Source organism: Dipodomys merriami, unplaced genomic scaffold (assembly GCF_024711535.1).
Source record: "Dipodomys merriami isolate MVZ:Mamm:240054 unplaced genomic scaffold, mDipMer1.0.p SCAF_3, whole genome shotgun sequence".
Taxonomy (NCBI): domain Eukaryota; kingdom Metazoa; phylum Chordata; class Mammalia; order Rodentia; family Heteromyidae; genus Dipodomys; species Dipodomys merriami.
Window position 1 is genome coordinate 60312591 of NW_027204492.1, and position 20324 is coordinate 60332914.

General features: G+C 37.2%; 1 protein-coding gene across 1 annotated transcript in view; it reads left to right on the forward strand.

The window, feature by feature from the left end:
• Brwd3 (bromodomain and WD repeat domain containing 3) overlaps positions 1-20324 on the forward strand; it is a 116333-nt gene that overhangs the window by 51074 nt on the left and 44935 nt on the right. Inside the window, exons 7-14 of the mRNA XM_070040131.1 lie at positions 215-375; positions 2236-2457; positions 7922-8022; positions 8444-8514; positions 11245-11345; positions 13299-13339; positions 17599-17703; positions 18969-19122. Of these exons, the coding sequence (XP_069896232.1) occupies positions 215-375; positions 2236-2457; positions 7922-8022; positions 8444-8514; positions 11245-11345; positions 13299-13339; positions 17599-17703; positions 18969-19122 (956 nt within the window). The remainder of the gene's footprint in view (positions 1-214; positions 376-2235; positions 2458-7921; positions 8023-8443; positions 8515-11244; positions 11346-13298; positions 13340-17598; positions 17704-18968; positions 19123-20324) is intronic.

Below are 20324 nucleotides of genomic sequence, written 5' to 3' on the forward strand. Positions count from 1 at the left end.
TTCCACAGTCATCTAAGCAGAATATTAGACTGCTGAGATATAAAAAAGAATATTCTTAGTGTTTTGGGTTTTGTCAACTTGTTAATAAAATTATAAAGTGTGTAGAATTGCTATGACGTGTTAACCCTATTTTATCTTAACAGGTTTTAATTTCATTAAGGTATATTTTTGCTTTTAGAGTTTAAGAACTCAATGAACTATTTTATTTCTCCAGTGAATATCACCTCTGCTAGGCAGTTAACCGGATGTAGTCGCTTCAGCCATATTTTCCCTTCATCTGCCTACCAGCATATTAAGATGCACAAGAGAATTCTGGGGCACTTATCTTCTGTCTACTGTGTAGCATTTGACCGGAGTGGGAGAAGAATTTTTACAGTGAGTTTGAAGTTTATTATATGGTAACATTATAAATTTAAAACAATTGAAGATAGACATCATGGCATTGCATTATAGTTTGTAAACCATTCATTCCATTTGGACATATTAATGCAAGAACACATGGATAGAAATTGAAGACCTTTTCTCTCTCCTTTTATATAAAGGGTGAACAATAATGTCCACTATTTTTTGAGAAATTTAATTACAAAATGAAATCTGTAGAAGCCCCTATATTCTTGTAAGGGATAATTCATGTAAAACATGTATATTTGAGTCTCTTTCATTCTATTTTAGTAAATGTTTATCAAAATGAATTTTTACGTTTCACTTAGTATAATTGCTGACTGTTTTGCCCAATTAATGATTATATCACTTTATGATTGAACTGTTGAGTCACATGGTAGGTACTGAAGAGTCTAACTATATTTTGTTTGTTTGTTTGTTTTTTGGGGTCCGGTCATGGGGCCTGAACTCTGGGCCTGGGCGCTGTCCCTCAGCTCTTCAGCTCAAGGCTAGCGCTCTACCACTTGAGTCACAGTGCCACTTCCGACTTTTTTCTTTTTTGCTTACGTGGTGCTGAGGAATCGAACCCAGGGCCTCATGCATGCAAGGCAAGCGCTCTACCACTGAGCCACCTTTCCAGCCCAAGTCTAACTATATTATATACTTTTTTATTTTAGTGCTGGTTACTTTTGGGGGGGGGGGGAAGAGCGGCTGGACACTGTCCCTGAGCTCTTCAGCTCAAGGCGAGAGCTCTATCACTTGAGCCACAGCACCACTATCACTGATTACTTTTTATAGTGAATTTTATTAACTATATCATGCTTTTGTTTTGAGTAAAACAATTGGAGGAAGAATACATTAGGATTTTTAAGAAATACTAATCTCATTGCTTTATGGCTAAGTTAACACAGGTGCGGATAATAGCACAGTTTATGTTTTTCTATTTATATGCTACAACAAAGGCAGGGTTTGTTATTTTGAGATGTTATAACTCCTTCAACTTCATTACAGAGTCTTCCATTGATGACTTCATGTCTCCTAAGTGTTACCTGTGTATTTTGTTGTTAATGAGTATGATGAGGATGGGAAATGCTATCTTTTAATAAATATTATGTCATTAAATATCTACCACATTCAAATATTTTAATATTTTAAAATATTTTTGAAGTTCTTTGTAAGAATTTCAACTTAGTATTTTCCCATCAGATTATAATGGCCTCAAGTTTCCTAAAAAAATGAATATATACTTTAAATAAGTTAGCAATTTGAAGAAAACATTTTTTTTACAAAATTAAGGAAAATAATGCTTCCAGACATACATTGAAAAATAATGACAGACCTCTGTACATCATCACCTTGAAAATAAAATTTAAAAATATAGTGGCAGAGGGCCGGGAGGGTGGCTCAGTGGTAGAGTGCTTGCTTTGCATGCATGAAGTCCTTGGTTCGATTCCTCAGTACTACATAAGCAGAAAAAGCTTGAAGTGGTGCTGGGAATCAAGTGGTTGAACACTAGCTTTGAGCTGAAGGGCTGAGAGACAGTGCCCAGGCTGAGTCCAGGCCCCATGACCGACCATAAAAAAAAAAAAATAGTGGCAGAAATATTTGATGGGAAGTCACTGAAAAGTAAGGTAGAATATTCTGAGTTTTCAGGATTAGTAATAGTTTTACCTTGTCAGTCATGTTATTTGGACACAGTTTATATTCGCTATGGATACTAATTTGCTATGGAGACTAATAGGTAAAGGCTTAGCAGTAACTTAATGATCCCTACCTTTTATATTCTTGTTATTTTCAGTGGCTAGGTGGGAAATTTCTGCTTCACTGGAAAATTTGTGTCTATTTTAACTGTAGGGATCTGATGACTGCTTGGTAAAAATTTGGGCTACAGATGATGGGCGCCTCCTTGCTACACTTCGAGGGCACTCTGCTGAAATTTCTGACATGGCTGTCAACTATGAAAATACTCTCATTGCCGCAGGCAGCTGTGATAAGGTTGTAAGAGTATGGTGTCTTCGAACTTGTGCACCAGTTGCAGTCCTTCAGGGACATTCAGCTTCTATTACTTCCATACAGGTAAGAAAAATAAGATCTCTCTAACGTAAGCAATCAAGCTGAGAGTGCTTGCATTTGTTACGTTCAGTAAGTAATGCAAAGAGTGACAGACAGGCTTAGGTCCTTTTTCGTATAATCTTATCTATTTATAAATAAGTAATAAAGATACTTGAAAAGATTCTTCTTATAGTGTGAAACATTTATCTTATTTGTGAAAAATATATAAAAATTTTAAATGCGTTACAAACAAGCTTATACTGTTAATCAGGATATAAACAGGTTCTAACTTGTATTTGCATACACTGCATTAATATGTAATTCAAGGTAATTGTCAGATTAAGTATATATATGTCTCTAGTTTAATCTTACAGATTTTTTTAGTTTTAGCAATTTGTTTCAACTTGATGATTTCACATAAAATACATTATGCATAAAATCCTTTTATCAGATGTTATTTCAAAGTAGTAGATGGCCCCAAACACCTTTTATTTGATACAACTAAGCTATGTTTTCTTATTTGTGTTAAGAGCAAAATAGAGAAATCTTTATAAAACTTTTATAAGTTGGTCAAGTAGAATACTTTTGGAAGCTATTACTTTCAGTTTTAGGATATATTTTAGTAATATATCACCTGTGTCTGGGGATATAGCAAGAAGTGGGTTCAGTGAATATTGGACTTAAAAAAGTTTGTGTCAAAATTTTGATTAGTTGAAATGATTTAATGGAATTTTGGTTTTAGTTTTTGTGAGGCAAGCAAGGTCTTATTTTGTAGCTGAGGCTATTAAAATGCTTTGTAGCCAAGGCCTATCTAACTCATTAGTCCTCCTTGCCTTTACCTCTTGAGTGCTGGTATCATACACATGCATCACCTTACTTAGTGCTTTCATAGATTTTTCCCCCCATTGGGCTTTGCATGAAATCCAGGGTTTTATATAGGGTCTTATATATTCTAAGCAGGTCCTTTACCGGTGAGCTACATTTCCAACCCTTTCTTTCATGGATTTTGATTTAGGAAATTTATTATTTACTTGTTTTCCCATGTCATGCCTATTTCTGGAATTTGGGGATCCTTTCACATAACAAAAACCTAAAATACTGAAAATCCTTTCATAATTTTATTTGCTGGTTTCATTGCATTTTGTTTACATACTGGGGTATCCTATTCATTTATGGGCCACATTATCACCATTTTCCTTAATGATATAATTTAGTCTTATATAGCAAACATAACCCCTGTTTAGCATTTTGTGAACTATACTTGTTTATTCTACTTCATACTTGGCATCATCACGTATCGATCTATGAGACATCTTAAACTTTACATATTTAAATTTTGAGGTCATTTTCCTTTCTCAGAGTTATTGCTCTCAAAGCTGTAATAAAATACTTTTGAGAGAATACTTATGAAGAAAAGATGGCTTATTAGCTCTGTAGCCTTGGCTGATTCCCTTTACATTACCTTCTGGTGTAAATAGTAAAGGTAGACGTGTTCAAGAATGCATCCACATATCATGATGGAACTAAATATAAGAGACTATATCACTTAATAGGATGTCAGAGAAGCAGTTTGAGGGGTCCAACAATCACTTTTGAGGGCATGACTATAGTAACTTCTAAGGATTTCCTTCTAGAGCCTACCTCCAAAAGTTTAAAACATTTTCTAATAAGTGTAGCCCTCTGTTATTACATGTGGACCTTTGGAAGACAGTTAACATCCAAGCTATATTCCCATCTACACAAATGACAATTCCATGCTTGTACTTGTTCAGATTAGTAATCCTAAACTTGTATCTTTATTTTGTCCTGTATGTAACCTCTCAGTCATCTTGGCTCTATGCACAAACTATGACAAGAATCTGAAATACACTCCTGACTTTCATCAATATCATCATTTTTCTAGCCACTATCATCTGTGGCCTAGATTACTGAAATAGACTTTTGACTTCTCTTCCTGTTTTTTCCCCTTTGCTTGCCCTTGCCCTAGACTCTGCATAGCAGCCATTTGATTTTGAAATAGTTAAATCATGTCATGCTTAGAATACTCACTAGCTTGCAGTCTCAGAGTTAAAGTTAGTCTTTATGATGATTCATAAACACTAAACTCTTAGTCTCGTTGTTTTCTTAGATTTCATCTCCTGCTACTTGTTTCCAACTGTGCCTTCGATGCAGTACTAAGTATATTCCTCCCCTTGCTCCTAGTATTTTCTGCCATGGGAATAGGAATAGTAGGAATAGTCTTAAGGATAGTCACCTGGTGTGTGTGTGTGTGTGTGTGTGTGTGTGTGTGTGTGTGTGTGTGTGTGTGTGTGTGTGTGTGTGTGTGTGTGTGTGTGTGTGTGTGTGTGTGTGTGTGTGTGTGTGTGTGTGTGTGTGTGTGTGTGTGTGTGTGTGTGTGTGTGTGTGTGTGTGTGTGTGTGTGTGTGTGTGTGTGTGTGTGTGTGTGTGTGTTGCGATGGTCCTGGAATGAACTGTAGGCCTGGGCATTGTCTTTGACATCCTTTTGCTCAAGGCTACTGTTCTACTTATTACTTGAGCCACAGCACCATTTGGGGCTTTTTCTATGATTAATTGGAGATAAGAGTCTCATGGGCTTTCTTACCATGGCTGGCTCTGAACCATGATCTTTATTTTTTTTTTTTTTTGCCGGTCGTGGGGCCTGTACTTTGGGCCTGGGCGCTGTCCCTCAGTTCTTCAGCTCAAGGCTAGCACTCTACCACTTAAGCCACAGCGCCACTTCCGGCTTTTTCTGCTTATGTGGTGCTCAGGAATCGAACCCAGGGCCTCATGCATGCAAGGCAAGCACTCTACCACTGAGCTACCTTCCCAGCCCTGATCTTCTGATCTTAAGCCTCCTGAATAGTTAGGATTACAGGCATAAGCCACCTGTACCCGGCTTACCCTTCTTTTGCCTTTTTTTTTGCCGGTCATGGGGTCTGAACTCTGGGCCTGGGTGCTGTTCCTCAGCTCTTCAGCTCAAGGCTAGCACTCTACCACTGGAGCCACAGCACCACTTCCGGCTTTTTTTTTTCTGTTTATGTGGTGCTGAGGAATCGAACCCAGGGCCTCATGCTTGCAATGTATGCACTCTACCGCTGAGCTACCTTCCCAGCCTCACCCTTCTTTTGTTTTTTGTCTTTTGTTTTAACATAATTTTATTGTTATCATGCTGTTGAAAAGAGAGGTTATTTCATAAATAAAGTAATGAGTCCATTTATTTTTTGGACAATATTACCCTTCACTTTTCTAGTTTCCCTATTTCTTTTTCAAAGTGCTTTGTGCAGATGCTGCCTTTAAGAAAATATTCTCTGTATAACTTTTTTTTTTGTTGGTCCTGGGCTTGAACTCAGGACCTGGGCACTGTCCCTGAGCACTCTACCACTTGAGCCACAGCGCCACTTTTGTCTTTTTCTATTTATGTGGTACAGAGGAATCAAACCCAGGGCTTCATGTATGCTAGGCAAGCACTCTACCACTAAGAAAATATTCTCTGTCTGACCTCCCATTTAAAACTGTACTTTGTATGTCCCTATTTGTTGTCTGTAGTAATGATTACCCTTTGGTAGCTTATGCACTTTGTTAATAGTTTAATAACTGTTTGTTAGTCCATGGTATACTATCCTTCCAGTTTGTATCATTTTATGCTTTTAACAAAATGTGGATGACACATTAATTGTGATCATTGCTGAATGAAGGGATTTTTAGTTGCTTTTGTTATGTTTTTATTTAATACTTTCTAAATATTTTTTTGGGGGGTCCAGTCGTGGGGCCTGAACTCTGGGCCTGGGTGCTGTACCTCAGCTCTTCAGCTCAAGGCTAGGACTCTACCACTTGAGCCACAGTGCCAATTCTGGCTTTTTTTTCTTTTTGCTTATGTGGTGCTGAGGAATTGAACCCAGGGCCTCAGGCATGCAAGGCAAACGCTCTACCACTGAGCCACCTTCCCAGCCCCACTTTCTAAATATTTTCTAAGAGGAATACCTCCATTAAATTGTAGATCAGAAATACACATTTTCTTTTAACAATGTCTAATGTTATTTCTGACTTAATCAAAATTATATTAAACTAATCTAAATACAGTACTTCTTAACTGATTGATATACCTTTGTGAGCACTAAAGCAATTAAAATATATTGAGTATAGTAATACAGAGTCACTATTTCTTCAAACTCATATGCAGAGTAGAGGCCCTGACATATACATTTGGAGCCTTCTCATACTTCCTTTCCTAATGAATTTTGTTGTTGTTGTTGTCGTCGGTTGTGGGGCTTGAACTCTGAGCTTGGGTGCCATCTCTCAGCTCTTGAGCTCATGTGAGTGCTTTACCCCTTGAGCCACAGCACCATTTCTGGTTTTCTAGTGGTTTATTAGAGATAAGAGTCTCACAGACCTTCGTGCCCACACTGGCTTTGAACCATGATCCTCCAGCCTACTGAGTAGCTCAGATTACAGGTGTGAGCCACCAGCACCTGGCTCCTAGTGATTTTGATTCTTCTTCTTCTTTTTTTTTTGGACCAGTTCTGGGCTTGAACTGGGTGCTGTTCATGAGCTTCTTTTGCTCGAGGCTAGCACTCTACCACTTGGGCCACAGTATCACTTCCAGCCTTTTCTGTTTATGTATGCTAGGCAAGCACTCTACCACTAAGCCACATTCCCAGCCATGAATTTCTTTTGAGAACATATAAAATACTGAAAGTCAGATGCTTAGATGCTGGCTATGATAATTCAAGCATATTTTCTTATCCTTTTCCACAATTATGTGAACATTGGATTTATTTTATTCATGAAAACATAAAAATGGGTTAATTTTTTTTTCTTGGTCATGGGGCTTGAACTCTGGGCCTGGGCACTGTCCCTCAGCTCTTTAGCTCAAGGCTAGCATTCTATCACTTAAGCCACAGTGCCACTTCCGGCTTTTTCTACTTATGTAGTGCTGAGGAATGGATCCCAGGGTCTTATGTGTGCATGTACAAGGCAAGCACTCTACCGCTGAGCCATCTTCCCAGCCCAAAATTTACTATTTTTCAATTCAATTTTTAAAAATAGTTTTTGGTATTTTAATTAAAAAAATTTTTTTTGCCAGTCTTTGAGGCTTGAACTGTGGGCCTGGCTGCTCTCTGTGAGGAACTTTTGTTCAAGACTAGTGGTCTACTAGAGTCACAACTATACTTCAGCCTTTTCTATGATTAAGGGGATAAGAGTCTCATGGCTGGAAGGTCCTACTAGGGTTGACTTTAGTCCATGATCCTCAGATCTCAGCCTCCTGAATAGCTAGGATTGCAGACACAAGCCACCAGTGGCTGTTGGTATTTTAAAATTTTGTGACATGTTCATGAAAGAAGGTTAAATTACTAAACCAATCTCTTGAAATCAAACTTCTTATGTAGCTTATATTTACTCAGTTGACTATAATTTGAATACATGCTGTGTTTAAAGATAGTTTGAACATAAAAACTGTATATTTGAATCTGATTTTTTTTCTTTAAAGTTTTGTCCATCAACTAAAGGCACAACCAGATACCTCACTTCTACTGGTGCTGATGGAACAATCTGTTTCTGGCAATGGCATGTAAAAACCATGAAGTTTAGGTAAGTTTAAAAGAACTTTACTTTTTGAAAAATCAGGCATGTTTATTTTTATTTGTGCTTATTATTTGCCCGATTACCAGAATGCATAACTACTTAGAGATTTTAGAATGTTTAATGAAGAGAATATTATCACAGGAAATGTTGGTAAGAAGTTTAATTTGTCTTATTTTTATTTAGTAAGTAGACTTCGAACATTGTATAATTTATTGTAAATAATGTGGTAATCTGTAAAGCTTTTGGAATAATACCCGTATCAAGGCTTAATGAATTTTCACTTTGAATAATTTCAATAGCACTTGTCTATCTCCTTTTAGTTTTTTTCTGTAATATTGATGCTAAATAGAACAATATCCAAAATTTTGTTAAAATTTCTGGGCAAAAGAGAGAGGAACCTGATAGAAACATTTACTTTTCCCTTTAGAGATCGCCCAGTAAAATTTACTGAGAGATCCAGACCTGGAGTTCAGATATCTTGTTCTTCCTTCAGTTCTGGTATGTATCAGAGTTAAATTATTTTCTCAGTTATTTCTTTTCTTCTTTTCTTTTTCTTTCTTTCTTTTTTTTTTTTTTCCTTTGTGGGGCTTGAACTCAGTGCCTGGCGTTGTTTCTGAGTTCTTTTGCTCAAGGCTAGTGCTCAACCACTTAAGCCAGAGCTCCACTTCCAGCTTTTTTGGTGATTAATTAGAGATAAGATTCTCATAGATGTTTCTGCCCCAGCTAGCTTTGAACTGCTATCCTCAGATCTCACCCTCTGGAGTAGCTAGGATTACAGGCATGAGCCACCAGTGCCTCGTTCTTTTTCTTTTTCTTTTTTCTTTTTTCTCCCATCATGGGGCCTGAACTCTGGGCCTGGGCACTGTCACTGAGCTCTTCAGCTCAGGGCTAGCCTCTACCACTTGAGCCACAGCACCACTTCTGGCTTTTTTGGTTTATGTGATGCTGAAGAATTGAACCCAGGGCCTCATGCATGCAAGGCAAGTACTCTACCACTGAGCCACCTTCCCAGTCCTCTATTTTTCTTTTTTAAAAAATACATATTTTCAATTTTCTTTAGGTAGCATACAAGGAGTTGCTCTTTAACAGAGCAGATTATGAAATCAGTGCCTCTTGATCAATGTCACCCCTTTTAACATTCTTACCCACCCTCCCACCCTACCCCTTCTTTCACATTTTTTTTCTAGTCCTGGGACTTGAACTCAGGGGACTGTCCTGAGCTTCTTTTGCTTAAGGCTAGCACTCTACTACTTGAGCCACAGTGCCACTTCCAGCCTTTTCTGTGTATATGGTGCTGAGGAATCGATCCCAGGGCTTCATACATGCTAGGCAAACACTCCACCACTGAGCCACATTATCAGTCATCTTTTCACTCTTCTTAATTTTTAGTTATGTATTGAATTTTTTGTCATTTAACAAAGCAATTTATGAGTGTATGCAGTGCATTTGATCTGTGTCATCTCTTCAACATCTTCACCGCCTTTCACCGATCCCTACCCTTATTTTTCTGAGGTTTGTGGCATTTACAATTCATTCTCACCTTCGTTCTACTCATTTTTCCTGTTCATTCTTCTACCCCTCTCCTGTTCATCCCCTCCCTTGCAAGTACCCATTCCCTAATATTCATTTTGTTAGACTGTGACTTAGTCTTTCCAAAGAATTCTGCTATTTGCATTTTCCATATACTTTAATAATTAATTCATTTATAACTACTTTGGTGTACAATCTATTGTGCTTACTTCTACCCAAAATATTTTTTTGGGGGTCCAATTGTGGGGCCTGAACTCTGGGCCTGTGCGCTGTCCTTCAGCTCAAGGCTAGCACTCTACCACTTGAGCCACAGTGCCACTTCTGGCTTTTTTTCTTTTTGCTTATGTGGTGCTGAGGAATCGAACCCAGGGCCTCAGGCATGCAAGGCAAGTGCTGTACCACTGAGCCACCTTCCCAGCCCTTCTACCCAAAATATTAAATGTTCTACTTAAACATCTATTTTTACTTTGTGTATTAAAGTAAACATTCTTAAAGATTAAAGGAAGTATAAAAATCTAAACGATATGCTATACTACACAGAAGTCTTGCACTGTAGCATGTATTATTTCTTTCTTACTCATAATTTAATATATTTTCTATACTTCAAATTTTTTGGAATAAAAATGACCACATCATCACCCCCAAATACCCAGTATTAAAATATGTAGTGCCCACCACCACTTCATTGTATTTAAAAAAAAATCTATCTTCACTTTACAGAAAACAAGCAGTTGTAGCTTTATGTAAAAAACACTTCCTTAGTAGGTAAGCAGTGCTTTGCATATTGTTAAGAATTTTCTAAAACCAACAATATGAATTTCTTGAAACTGGGACTTGAAAGGTGTGTCGGGCAGAAGTAAAGCCCTGCTACTACACAAAAAAGTATATGTAAATTGTTTTGACTCCATCATCACCACCATTTATCTCTCTGGAACTTTTTCAACATCCAAAAGACAGCTGATCTTTTGTAACCCAACCACTGTAGGTATTGTAAAGAAATTTAAAGTATAAAGAATTATATGAATAATTTTGGAACATAGTTTTTTTTGTTTTTGTTTTTGTTTTTTTATCAGTTGTGGGGCTTGAACTCTGGGCCTGTGCACTGTCCCTCAACTCTTCAGCTCAAGGCTAGCGTTCTACCACTTGAGCTACAGTGCCACTTCTGGTTTTCTTTTCTTTTCTTTTCTTTTTTTTTGGGGGGGGTGGCACGGGTCCTGTCGTGGGGCTTAAACTCTGGGCCTGGGCGCTGTCCCTTAACTCTTCAGCTCAAGGCTAGTGCTCTACCACTTGAGCCACAGCACCACTTCCGGCTTTTTTCTTTTTGCTTATGTGGTGCTGAGGAATTGAACCCAGGGCCTCAGGCATGCAAGGCAAGCACTCTACCACTGAGCCACCTTCCCATCCCTGGAACATAGTTTTACCAAAAACAAATTCGTTTTAAATGGTATGACTTCTGTTATTTATGACCCATAACCCTGAATGATTCATTGACTTTGTGAGGTCAATAGTAAATGACTTAAATTATATTTCTGTAGTTTTTGTTTAATTTTATTTTATCTCTGAAATAGTAGTATGTGCTTAATATTTGGAAGATAAGCTTTTATCTTTTGAAGCCAGTTTAATAATACAAGGTGTTGGACAACTAGAAATGCAATCAGTTTTTTTTAAGTTCTTGATAGCATTTTTTTAATCTTTCAGGTGGTATGTTCATCACAACAGGTAGCACTGACCATGTGATTAGAATATATTATTTGGGTTCAGAGATCCCTGAGAAAATTGCTGAATTAGAATCACATACGGTAAGATCAAATGAGAAATTTAAGGTTTATGTCCCTTTAGTAATAAAGATTAGTGTAAGAATTTGGATTTACTGTGGTTGTAGTACTGAAGATGAATTCTGTTTGGCTATAAACAGAAATATACATGTAATAAATACAGCAATAATTGTGAAAATCTGTTTTATCTGTTTATTATTTAAAAGATGGAAGATAGGTGCCTTTTATGAATTGAGATTTTGTGATTAGACTGTTTTCAAAGTATCATCAAAGAATCTAGTCTCCCTTAGCAATAACAGTAAAGTAGGTATATGCTTTGAATGAAAATTGTTGGTGATGGAATTGTCTTTATTCTATCCTAAATTTCCTGTGGCTGTTTTAGGAAACTTCAAGCCATTGTTGTTCAGTTATATCCCTGGGTTCCCTTTGCGCATCTCTTCTTTCTCTTTCCTTATTTCTTCAATTACTTACTGTGGAATATAGGAATATTTATGTTTCAACTCCTGGTATATTTCATGTACTTTGGTATCCAAGCTGTTTAGTAAGCAATTAAAAGCACTTAGTTTTGCAAGTCTTAATGTCATTGTTCTTTTAGTGTTCATACCTCATTTAGAATATTATTAGTGTACCTCAATCCCTACATAATTTTTTTCTGAATGACAAATGTTCCATGAATTGCAGAGTTAGTCAAGTGCCTGAAATTTCTAGTGTAGTATCTTCCTTATAAGCTTGTAGGAGCTTTTAAAAACTGTTCTACCATAGAAACATAACTGAGCATGTCCTTTAGGAAGACATATTAACCCAGACAAGCTCTCACTTTGCTGTAACTTATTCCTTGATACTAACATCTCAGTCTGACTGCAGGAATTAATTTCTGCCAGGGTATTCCAAACAGACAACTTTGTATATATACATAAGTAAAATGCAATCAAGTTTTAGAGCTGAGAGAGAAAATAATAAATAAATTAGAAAGGGTTGAGGAAATGATATAAGAAAATTTGATTTAGTAGAAATGTAGTTACCAGAGATATATGAGATGAAAAGTCTGACAAAGAAAATATTCATTGTTGGACTCAATGGTGGATATTAGTCACTAAAAATAACTGCTTTCTTTTAGACCATTTAAAAACAACCATTGCAAATTAAAGTAAGAATTCAGAATTAGGTAAATACCACAGTATGATCACAAAATAGGGAAAATTATGGGATACTTCTGAACATGTATATACTTGGTGTCAGTTTTTAAGCTTCCCATTTTATTTGACATAATGTACACTAACTCAGTGTGCAAAATGGAGGCAACATAAAATGTAGTAAACTGGAATCAATTGCAGCTGTGATTCCTAAGCAGAAATAATACTTGTTAAATTACATAAGAAGCTGTGATTGTAGCTCAGAGGAAAAGCACCTCTATTGCCAAAGATAGCAGCTTTTTATTAAATGTTAAGTTCAAATGCAGTTACATTAACTGAATGGTTTGTGAGAATGGGTACGACATTTAATTTATAAGTTAAGGGAATTAAGCTTAAATTTTAATCTTGTGATCAGAGAGTATACATATTCAGATAGCAGTATATAAACTATAGTATTGTTAGAGGAGAGACCATTTTAACATAATTAAATAAACCATGTGGCATAAAAGGAAAACAATTTGTTTTCTGAAATCATAAAGTACGATTTGAAACTTCATTCACTTATTATTAGTGGTTTGTTTTTTATTGTTGCTTCTTAGATTACTGTGCTATTTTTATGGAGGACATAGTCCACTGATGCCTATTCAGAACTATGTGCTTTATTAACACATTTATTACTACCTGGTTTATTTCAAAATACATTCTTTTAGGCAGCATTGTTTTTGTTTTCACTTTATAGTTTTGAAAGTTAGGTTTATTTAAATAAAAGTATAACATTTAAAATCTACTCCCTGGCGCTTTTGCAATTAAGTTTATTTTAACCAAGTCTATTGTTTTGTCTTAGGACAAAGTTGTTGCTGTTCAGTTCTGTAACAATGGAGACAGGTAATTATGTGTTAACATACTTATGTAAACATGTTGGATGTGTTTTTCTACTATTTTCTTTGAAGCAGCTACTTGTAAACAGCAGCCACTTATCTTCAGAGCTCACATCTGTCTTCAACATCTTTACCATCTTTTCCAAATTCCTGATCAAGCAATAACCTTAGTCTGTCAATTCTTCTTTTTGCTGAGTGTTTCCTTCTTTATTTTGCTCTTTTTATTTCTTTTACCCATCACCTTCGTCAAGAATTTCATTTGACCAGTCCTTCTGTGCCAGATAAATATTGTTCTGTTCAAAACCTTTTTTTTTTTTTTGGTCATGGGGCTTGAACTCTGGGCCTGGGCGCTGTCCCTCAGATCTTCAGCTCAAGGCTAGTGCTCTACTACTTGAGCCACAGCACCACTTCTGGTTTTCTGGTGGTTTATTGGAGATGAGAGTCTTGCAGACTTTCCTGTCCAGGCTGGCTTTGAACTGCGATCCTCAGATCTCAGACTCCTGAGTAGCTAGGATTACAGGTGTGAGCCATCGGCGCCCGGCTGTTGTTCAAAACCTTAATGTTTCCTCCTCTCTCTATGGAATAAAATTCAAATGTCAATCTTCTTTTCAGAACTCTCTGTAAATTGACTTAGACCTACATTTTTTTCTCATCTATTTCTGATATGAACCCATAAATCAAGTTTGATTTATGTTGTTTCTGTCATACTGTATTTATTTGATTTCAGCCATTCTTTTGCTTATACTTGTACATCATTCCTACCCAGAAATACCATTTTCCATTCCTTCCTCTACTTTTTCTGTTCCCTTTTATGCTTTCTCTCTCCTTTTTCTCTTTTTCGCTATTCTCCATAAGTTTTACCTTCCCTTAAAGTTTATGCCTTACTTGAAGACTTTCGTGAGTGCTCTAGATTTTATATTTATCTTGACTTCCTCTGGATGTCTGTTATCACTTGTCACTATCATACACATTGTGTTTATAAAGCCAAAAATTATATACAAAACTTTCCAAAATTTTAGATCATCGAAAGGTGATAATCTGCTGTGTATAAAATTTGATCTCAACTAAATTAAAAAATAGCCACTTATCATGTGTATCTATGTCTGTAAAACTTCATGTGGTTGACATATTATTATTACTATTATTTTTATCCGTTTGGGGCTTGAACTCTGGGCCTGGGCACTGTCCCTCAGCTCTTCAGCTCAAGGTTAGCACTCAACCACTTGAGCCATAGCACCACTTCCGGCTTTTTTTTTCCTGCTATGTGGTGCTGAGGAATTGAACCCAGGGCCTCATGCATTCAAGGCAAGCGCTCTACCACTGAGCCACCTTCCCAGCCCCAAGGCAAGCATTCTACTACTAAGACACATTTCCAACCCTCAAATAAATTATTTTTGTGCTACTGCTGGGGCTTGAACTCAGGCCCTAGATGCTGTTCCTGAGATTTTTTTTTTTTTGCCCAATGGTTAGCATACTACCCCTGGAGCCACAGCTCTACTTCCTTCAATAAACTAAGCACAGAAATAAATATTTCAAACCTCAACATAAATTTCACTTCCACTGACTTTAATTCCAACCAGTTATATCTATTTGAAAGTCATCTTTAAAAAGGTTTGTCCCAAGTATACTTAAAAGGTATATTTAAAAGGCATATGAAACATAAAATTATACATATAAAAGAACAAACTATTTTGATTTCTCTGTAAGAGAAAATTATAGGTCATTTCAATTTTTATTTTTTTGAGAATCTTTATACTTTTTGTTATTTGGCCTCTGATATCCAATTTGCTAATAATCAAATGCAAATAACTAACATTTCCCTTTCAGAGTAGAAATGTAAAAACCTAATAATCAGTATTTCCAGTGGTTTTGAGAAATGAAAACTTGGTAAATTGTCTTTTAAATCTTTTGGGAAACACTTTGGCAGTACATTCAAAAGCTTCTGAAAATGTGCCTACCCTGATTCTTCAAAAGTATATAAGGTTGTACAAAGATGTGAACAGAGATATTCATTGAACATTATTTGTTTTTGTTTTTTTTTTTGTTTTTTTTTTGTTTTTTTTTGGGTCCGGTCGTGGGGCCTGAACTCTGGGCCTGGGCGCTGTCCCTCAGCTCTTCAGCTCAAGGCTAGCGCTCTACCACTTGAGCCACAGCACCACTTCCTTGAACATTATTTGTAATGTGGAAGATTGGAAATAATACACTTATTGGACTTTAGATTCATTAGATACATTTTCGCACATCCATATAATTGAATACTTACTAAAATTGATGCTAGTTTTGAATTCATAAATAGGAATAGATCTAAAACAAGAAGATAACCAGTGAAAAACATGTTTCCACTAGGGGAAAACATATAAGAATATATACATATATTTAGTAATGTTTGAATGAACACAAACTAAAGTATAACAATGCCAAAATTGTTCATGGACAAATTGTGTGTGTATGTGTCTGTCTGTCTGTCTCTTGGGGCTTGAACACTGGGACTAGGTTCTGTCCCTGAACTATTTTGTTCAAGGCTAACATTCTACCACTTGAGCCACAGCGCCACTTCTAATTTTCTGGTGGTTGATGAAGATAAGAGTCTCACGGACTTTCTTGCCTAGGCTGGCATTAAACCGTGTTATTCAGATCTCAGCCTCCTGAGTAGCTAGTATTACAGGCATGAGCTACCAGTGCATGACTATTTTTTAAATTCCAGTCCTGGAACTTGAACTCAGCCACTTGAACAAGACACTTTCCCTGAACTTTTTTGCTCAAAGTTTCTACTCTACCACTTTAGGCACAGCTCCACCTATGTCTTTTTGTTCTTCTTGTTCTTTACCTGGAGTGAAGAGTCTTATGGACTTTTTCTGCTGTATCTATGTTTATTAAGAAGTGATTCTCAGGGCTGGGAAAGTGGCTCAGTGGTAGAGTGCTTGCCTTGCATGCATGAGGCCCTGGGTTCGATTCCTCAGTACCACATATGCAAAAAGAACAAAAAGCCGGAAGTGGTGCTGTGGCTCAAGTGGTAGAGCACCAGCCTTGAGCTGAAGAGCTGAGGGGCAGTGCCCAGGCCCTGAGTTCAGGCCGCATGACCGGACCCCCTCCCCCCCCAAAAAGAAGTGATTCTCATATCAAATTTCAATGATTTTATTATATTTATGGGATTGTGTAATTATCAATACAGTCAATTTTAGAACATTTTTAATACCTCTTAAAGAAAACTCATATCCTATAATTGTCAATTGCCAAACTTCCTAGCTTCTTTCCCAGCTCAGGGCAACTGTTAATGTATTATTTTTTTTTTTTTTGTCGGTCGTGGGGCTTGAACTCTGGGCCTGGGCGTTGTCCCTCAGCTCTTCAACTCAAGGCGAGCGCTCTACCACTTGAGCTACAGCGCCACTTGTTAATGTATTTTTAAACTTATAGACATGTATGCAGTATTGTTTGGAATTATAATATGTAGAATTATTTCATTCTTTTTTTAACTCTGAATAATATTCCAGTATATAAATATGCCATATTTTGTTGACATTTGTCCATTGATGGACATCTGAATTGTTTTTACTTTTTGCTTATTATAAATAATGTTTCCATGAATATTCATGTTTTCACCTTTTTTTTTTTTTTTGCCGGTCTTCGGGCTTGAACTTGGGTCCTGCACACTATTTCAGCTTTTTTTGCACAAGGCTAGTGTTCTACCATTTGAGCAACAGCTCCACTTCTGGCATTTTAATAGTTAATTGAATATGAGTCTCTTGAACTTTCTTGTCTCAACTGGCTTTAAACTGTGAGCATCAGATATCAGCCTCTTGAGTAGCTAGGATTACCAGCGCCCAGTTTATATTTTTCATTTTAAGGGGATTATAACTGAAGCATGATTTCTGGAACATAGGGTAACTATATGTTTAGCTTTTTTTTTTGGTCTGTCATGGGTTTGAACTCTGGGCCTGGGCGCTGTCCCTCAGCTCTTCAGCTCAAGGCTAGCACTCTACCACTTGAGCCACAGCACCACTTCTGGCTTTTTCTGCTTATGTGGTGCTGACGAATCGAACTCAGGGCCTCATGCATGCAAGGCAAGTGCTCTACCACTGAGCCAACTTCCCAGCCCCAGATGTTTAACATTTTTTAAACCATAATGTTTTCCAAAGTGACTCCACCATTTAAAATTCCCCCCAGTGATGTCTGAGGGTGATCATTTTACTTTTTTATAAATAGAAAATAAGTGATTCTCATTTGAAGAAAAGTAATAACAAGGCTACTTTAACTGTGTCTTTTCAGTTTAAGATTTGTTAGTGGAAGCAGAGATGGAACAGCAAGAATATGGCAGTATCAGCAACAAGAATGGAAGAGTATAGTACTAGATATGGCTACTAAAATAAATGGGTAAGAATGAATGCTCAGTATTTCAGTGCTTCTAATATGGTGTCTTGTCTTTCACATTGAATTATTTAATAAGCATAAAACATATATTTGCATATAAGCAAATTCAGTTTTTGCCATTGATTGATAGCTGAGAACATGGCAAACATACAAAATTTGAATACCTTTATGCTGACTTGATACTACCAGATTCATTCTCTGCTTTTTTTTCCTGTAGGTCATCTTTTGCTGTCTTTTGCATGTCATAGTATGCTTAACCTTTTGTAATCTAATGATACCTGTGTATTTCATATTTTTAGCATTTAGCATTCACCATTTTATATATATGCTCAATGTTGGAATATGTGCTATTATTTCTTTGTAGTAGTGTAATTTAATTAAGGTTTGCCCATGAAATTAATAATATTAGTACTAATATATATTAGCTACTGATAATGAATTTTTTGTCAGTTGTGAGTCTGAACTTATGGCCTGGATTCTGTCCTTGAGCTTTATCCCACTCAAGTGTAGAGCCATAGCATTACTTGCAGTTTTCTGGTGCTTAATTTGAGATGTCTTAGAGATTTTCCTGCCTGAGCTGACTTTCAGCCCTGATCCTCAGATCAACTGCTGGCACTCTGCTATTAATGTATTTTAATTAAATTTGAAGTTACTATATTTCCCACTACATTTTCATAAAGTCTATAATGTTTTTAAGGTAATATGTATAGTAATAAAAATGGATGCTAGTACTTTATACTGTCCAGTAGTTACTACAAACTTTTTTTTATTCCCCTGCCGGTCATGGGGCCTGGACTCTGGGCCTGGGTGCTGTCCCTCATCTCTTCAGCTCAAGGCTAGCGCTCTACCACTTGAGCCACAGCTCTACTTCCGGCTTTTTTTTTTTTTTTGCTTATGTGGTGCTGAGGAATTGAACCCAGGGCCTCATGCATGCAAGGCAAGCACTCTACTATTGAGCCACCTTGCCAGCCCCAATATAAACTTTTATTTTCAAAATATTCTAGCTTCCTTTGCAGTTACACTATTTTTGTGATCTCAAGTAACTGTACTTATCACATTTATTATATTGAGGTCTTTTGTTTAGTCCCTAAAATAAGATTTTGCATATTTCTGTATTCAAGTACTTTCAAAAAAGACATTAGTACTTAGAAGTATAGTTTGTTTTTTAATGTAAATCAATTGCAAGATCCTAGAGAACTTTTGGCATAATTTGATATTTTGGACACACCTTTGTTAAAAATTTACAATATATGAATACCTTTTTTTAGGAATAATTTGCCATCTGTGGAAGACAAAGTCTCTAAACTGAAGGTGACTATGGTGGCCTGGGATCGTTATGACACCACAGTTATTACAGCAGTGAACAATTTCCTTTTGAAGGTGTGGAATTCTGTCACAGGACAGCTTCTTCATACTTTATCTGTAAGTACCTTTTTTGGTTCAAGACTGGTACTCAAACTTTGTTTCTCATTGGATGGCATTTTACCATCTGAGTTACACTTTCAACTCCAAGTTCTTTAGTTCTTTTTTTTTTTTTTTTTCTTTTGGTTGGTCGTGGGGCTTGAACTCTGGGCTTGGGAGCTGTCACTGCACTCTTCAGCTCAAGGCGAGTGCTCTACCGTTTGAGCCACAGCGTCATTTCCAGTTTTCGAGTGGTTTATTGGAGATGAGAGTCTTCCAGACTTTCCTGTCCAGGCTGGCTTTGAACTGCGATCCTCAGATCTCAGCCTCCTGAGTAGCTAGGATTACAGGTGTGAGCCACTGGCGCCCGGCTCTTTTTTTTTTTTTTTTTAATTTTTAAGAGTCATTAAGGGCTGGGAAGGTGGCTCAGTGGTAGAGTTCTTGCCTTGCATGCATGAGGCCCTGGGTTCAATTCCTCAGCATCACATATGCAGAAAAAGCTGGAAGTGGCACTGTGGCTCAAGTTGTAGAGTGCTAGCCTTGAGCTGAAGAGCTGAGGGACAGTGCCTAGGCCCAGAGTTCAGGCCCCATGACTGTCAAAAAAAAGAGTCATTAAAAGCCAGGTGCTAGTGGCTCACACCTGTAATCCTAGCTACTCAGGAGGGTCAGATCTGAGGATCATGGTTCAAAGCCAGCTGGGGCAGGAAAGTTCATGAGACTCTTATCTCCAAGAAACTACCAGAAAACTGAAAGTGGCACTGTGACACAAGTTGTAGAGCACTTGCCTTGAGCTGAAGAGCTGAGAGGAACAGTGCCCAGGTCCAGAGTTCAAGCCCCACAACCAACAACAACAACCAAAGAGTCATTTGCGGAAATAGAAGCATAGGACATAAAACATTGTCTTTTTTTTTTTTAAGCAATGTCTAGTTTCTCAGTTAGATAACATCTTTTTTGGGGGGGTCTGGTCATGGGGCCTGAACTCTGGGCCTGGGCACTGTCCCTCAGCACTTCAGCTCAGTACTAACACTACCACTTGAGCCACAGCACCACTTCTGGCTTTTTTTTCTGCTTATGTGGTGCTGAGGAATCGAACCCAGGGCCTCAGGCATGCAAGGCAAGTGCTCTACCACTGAGCCACCTTCCCAGCCCCTAAGATAACATCTTGAACCCCCAGGTAGTTAGAGAGTACAGACACTTTGCTTTGTCATTTGTCAGTCTCATGA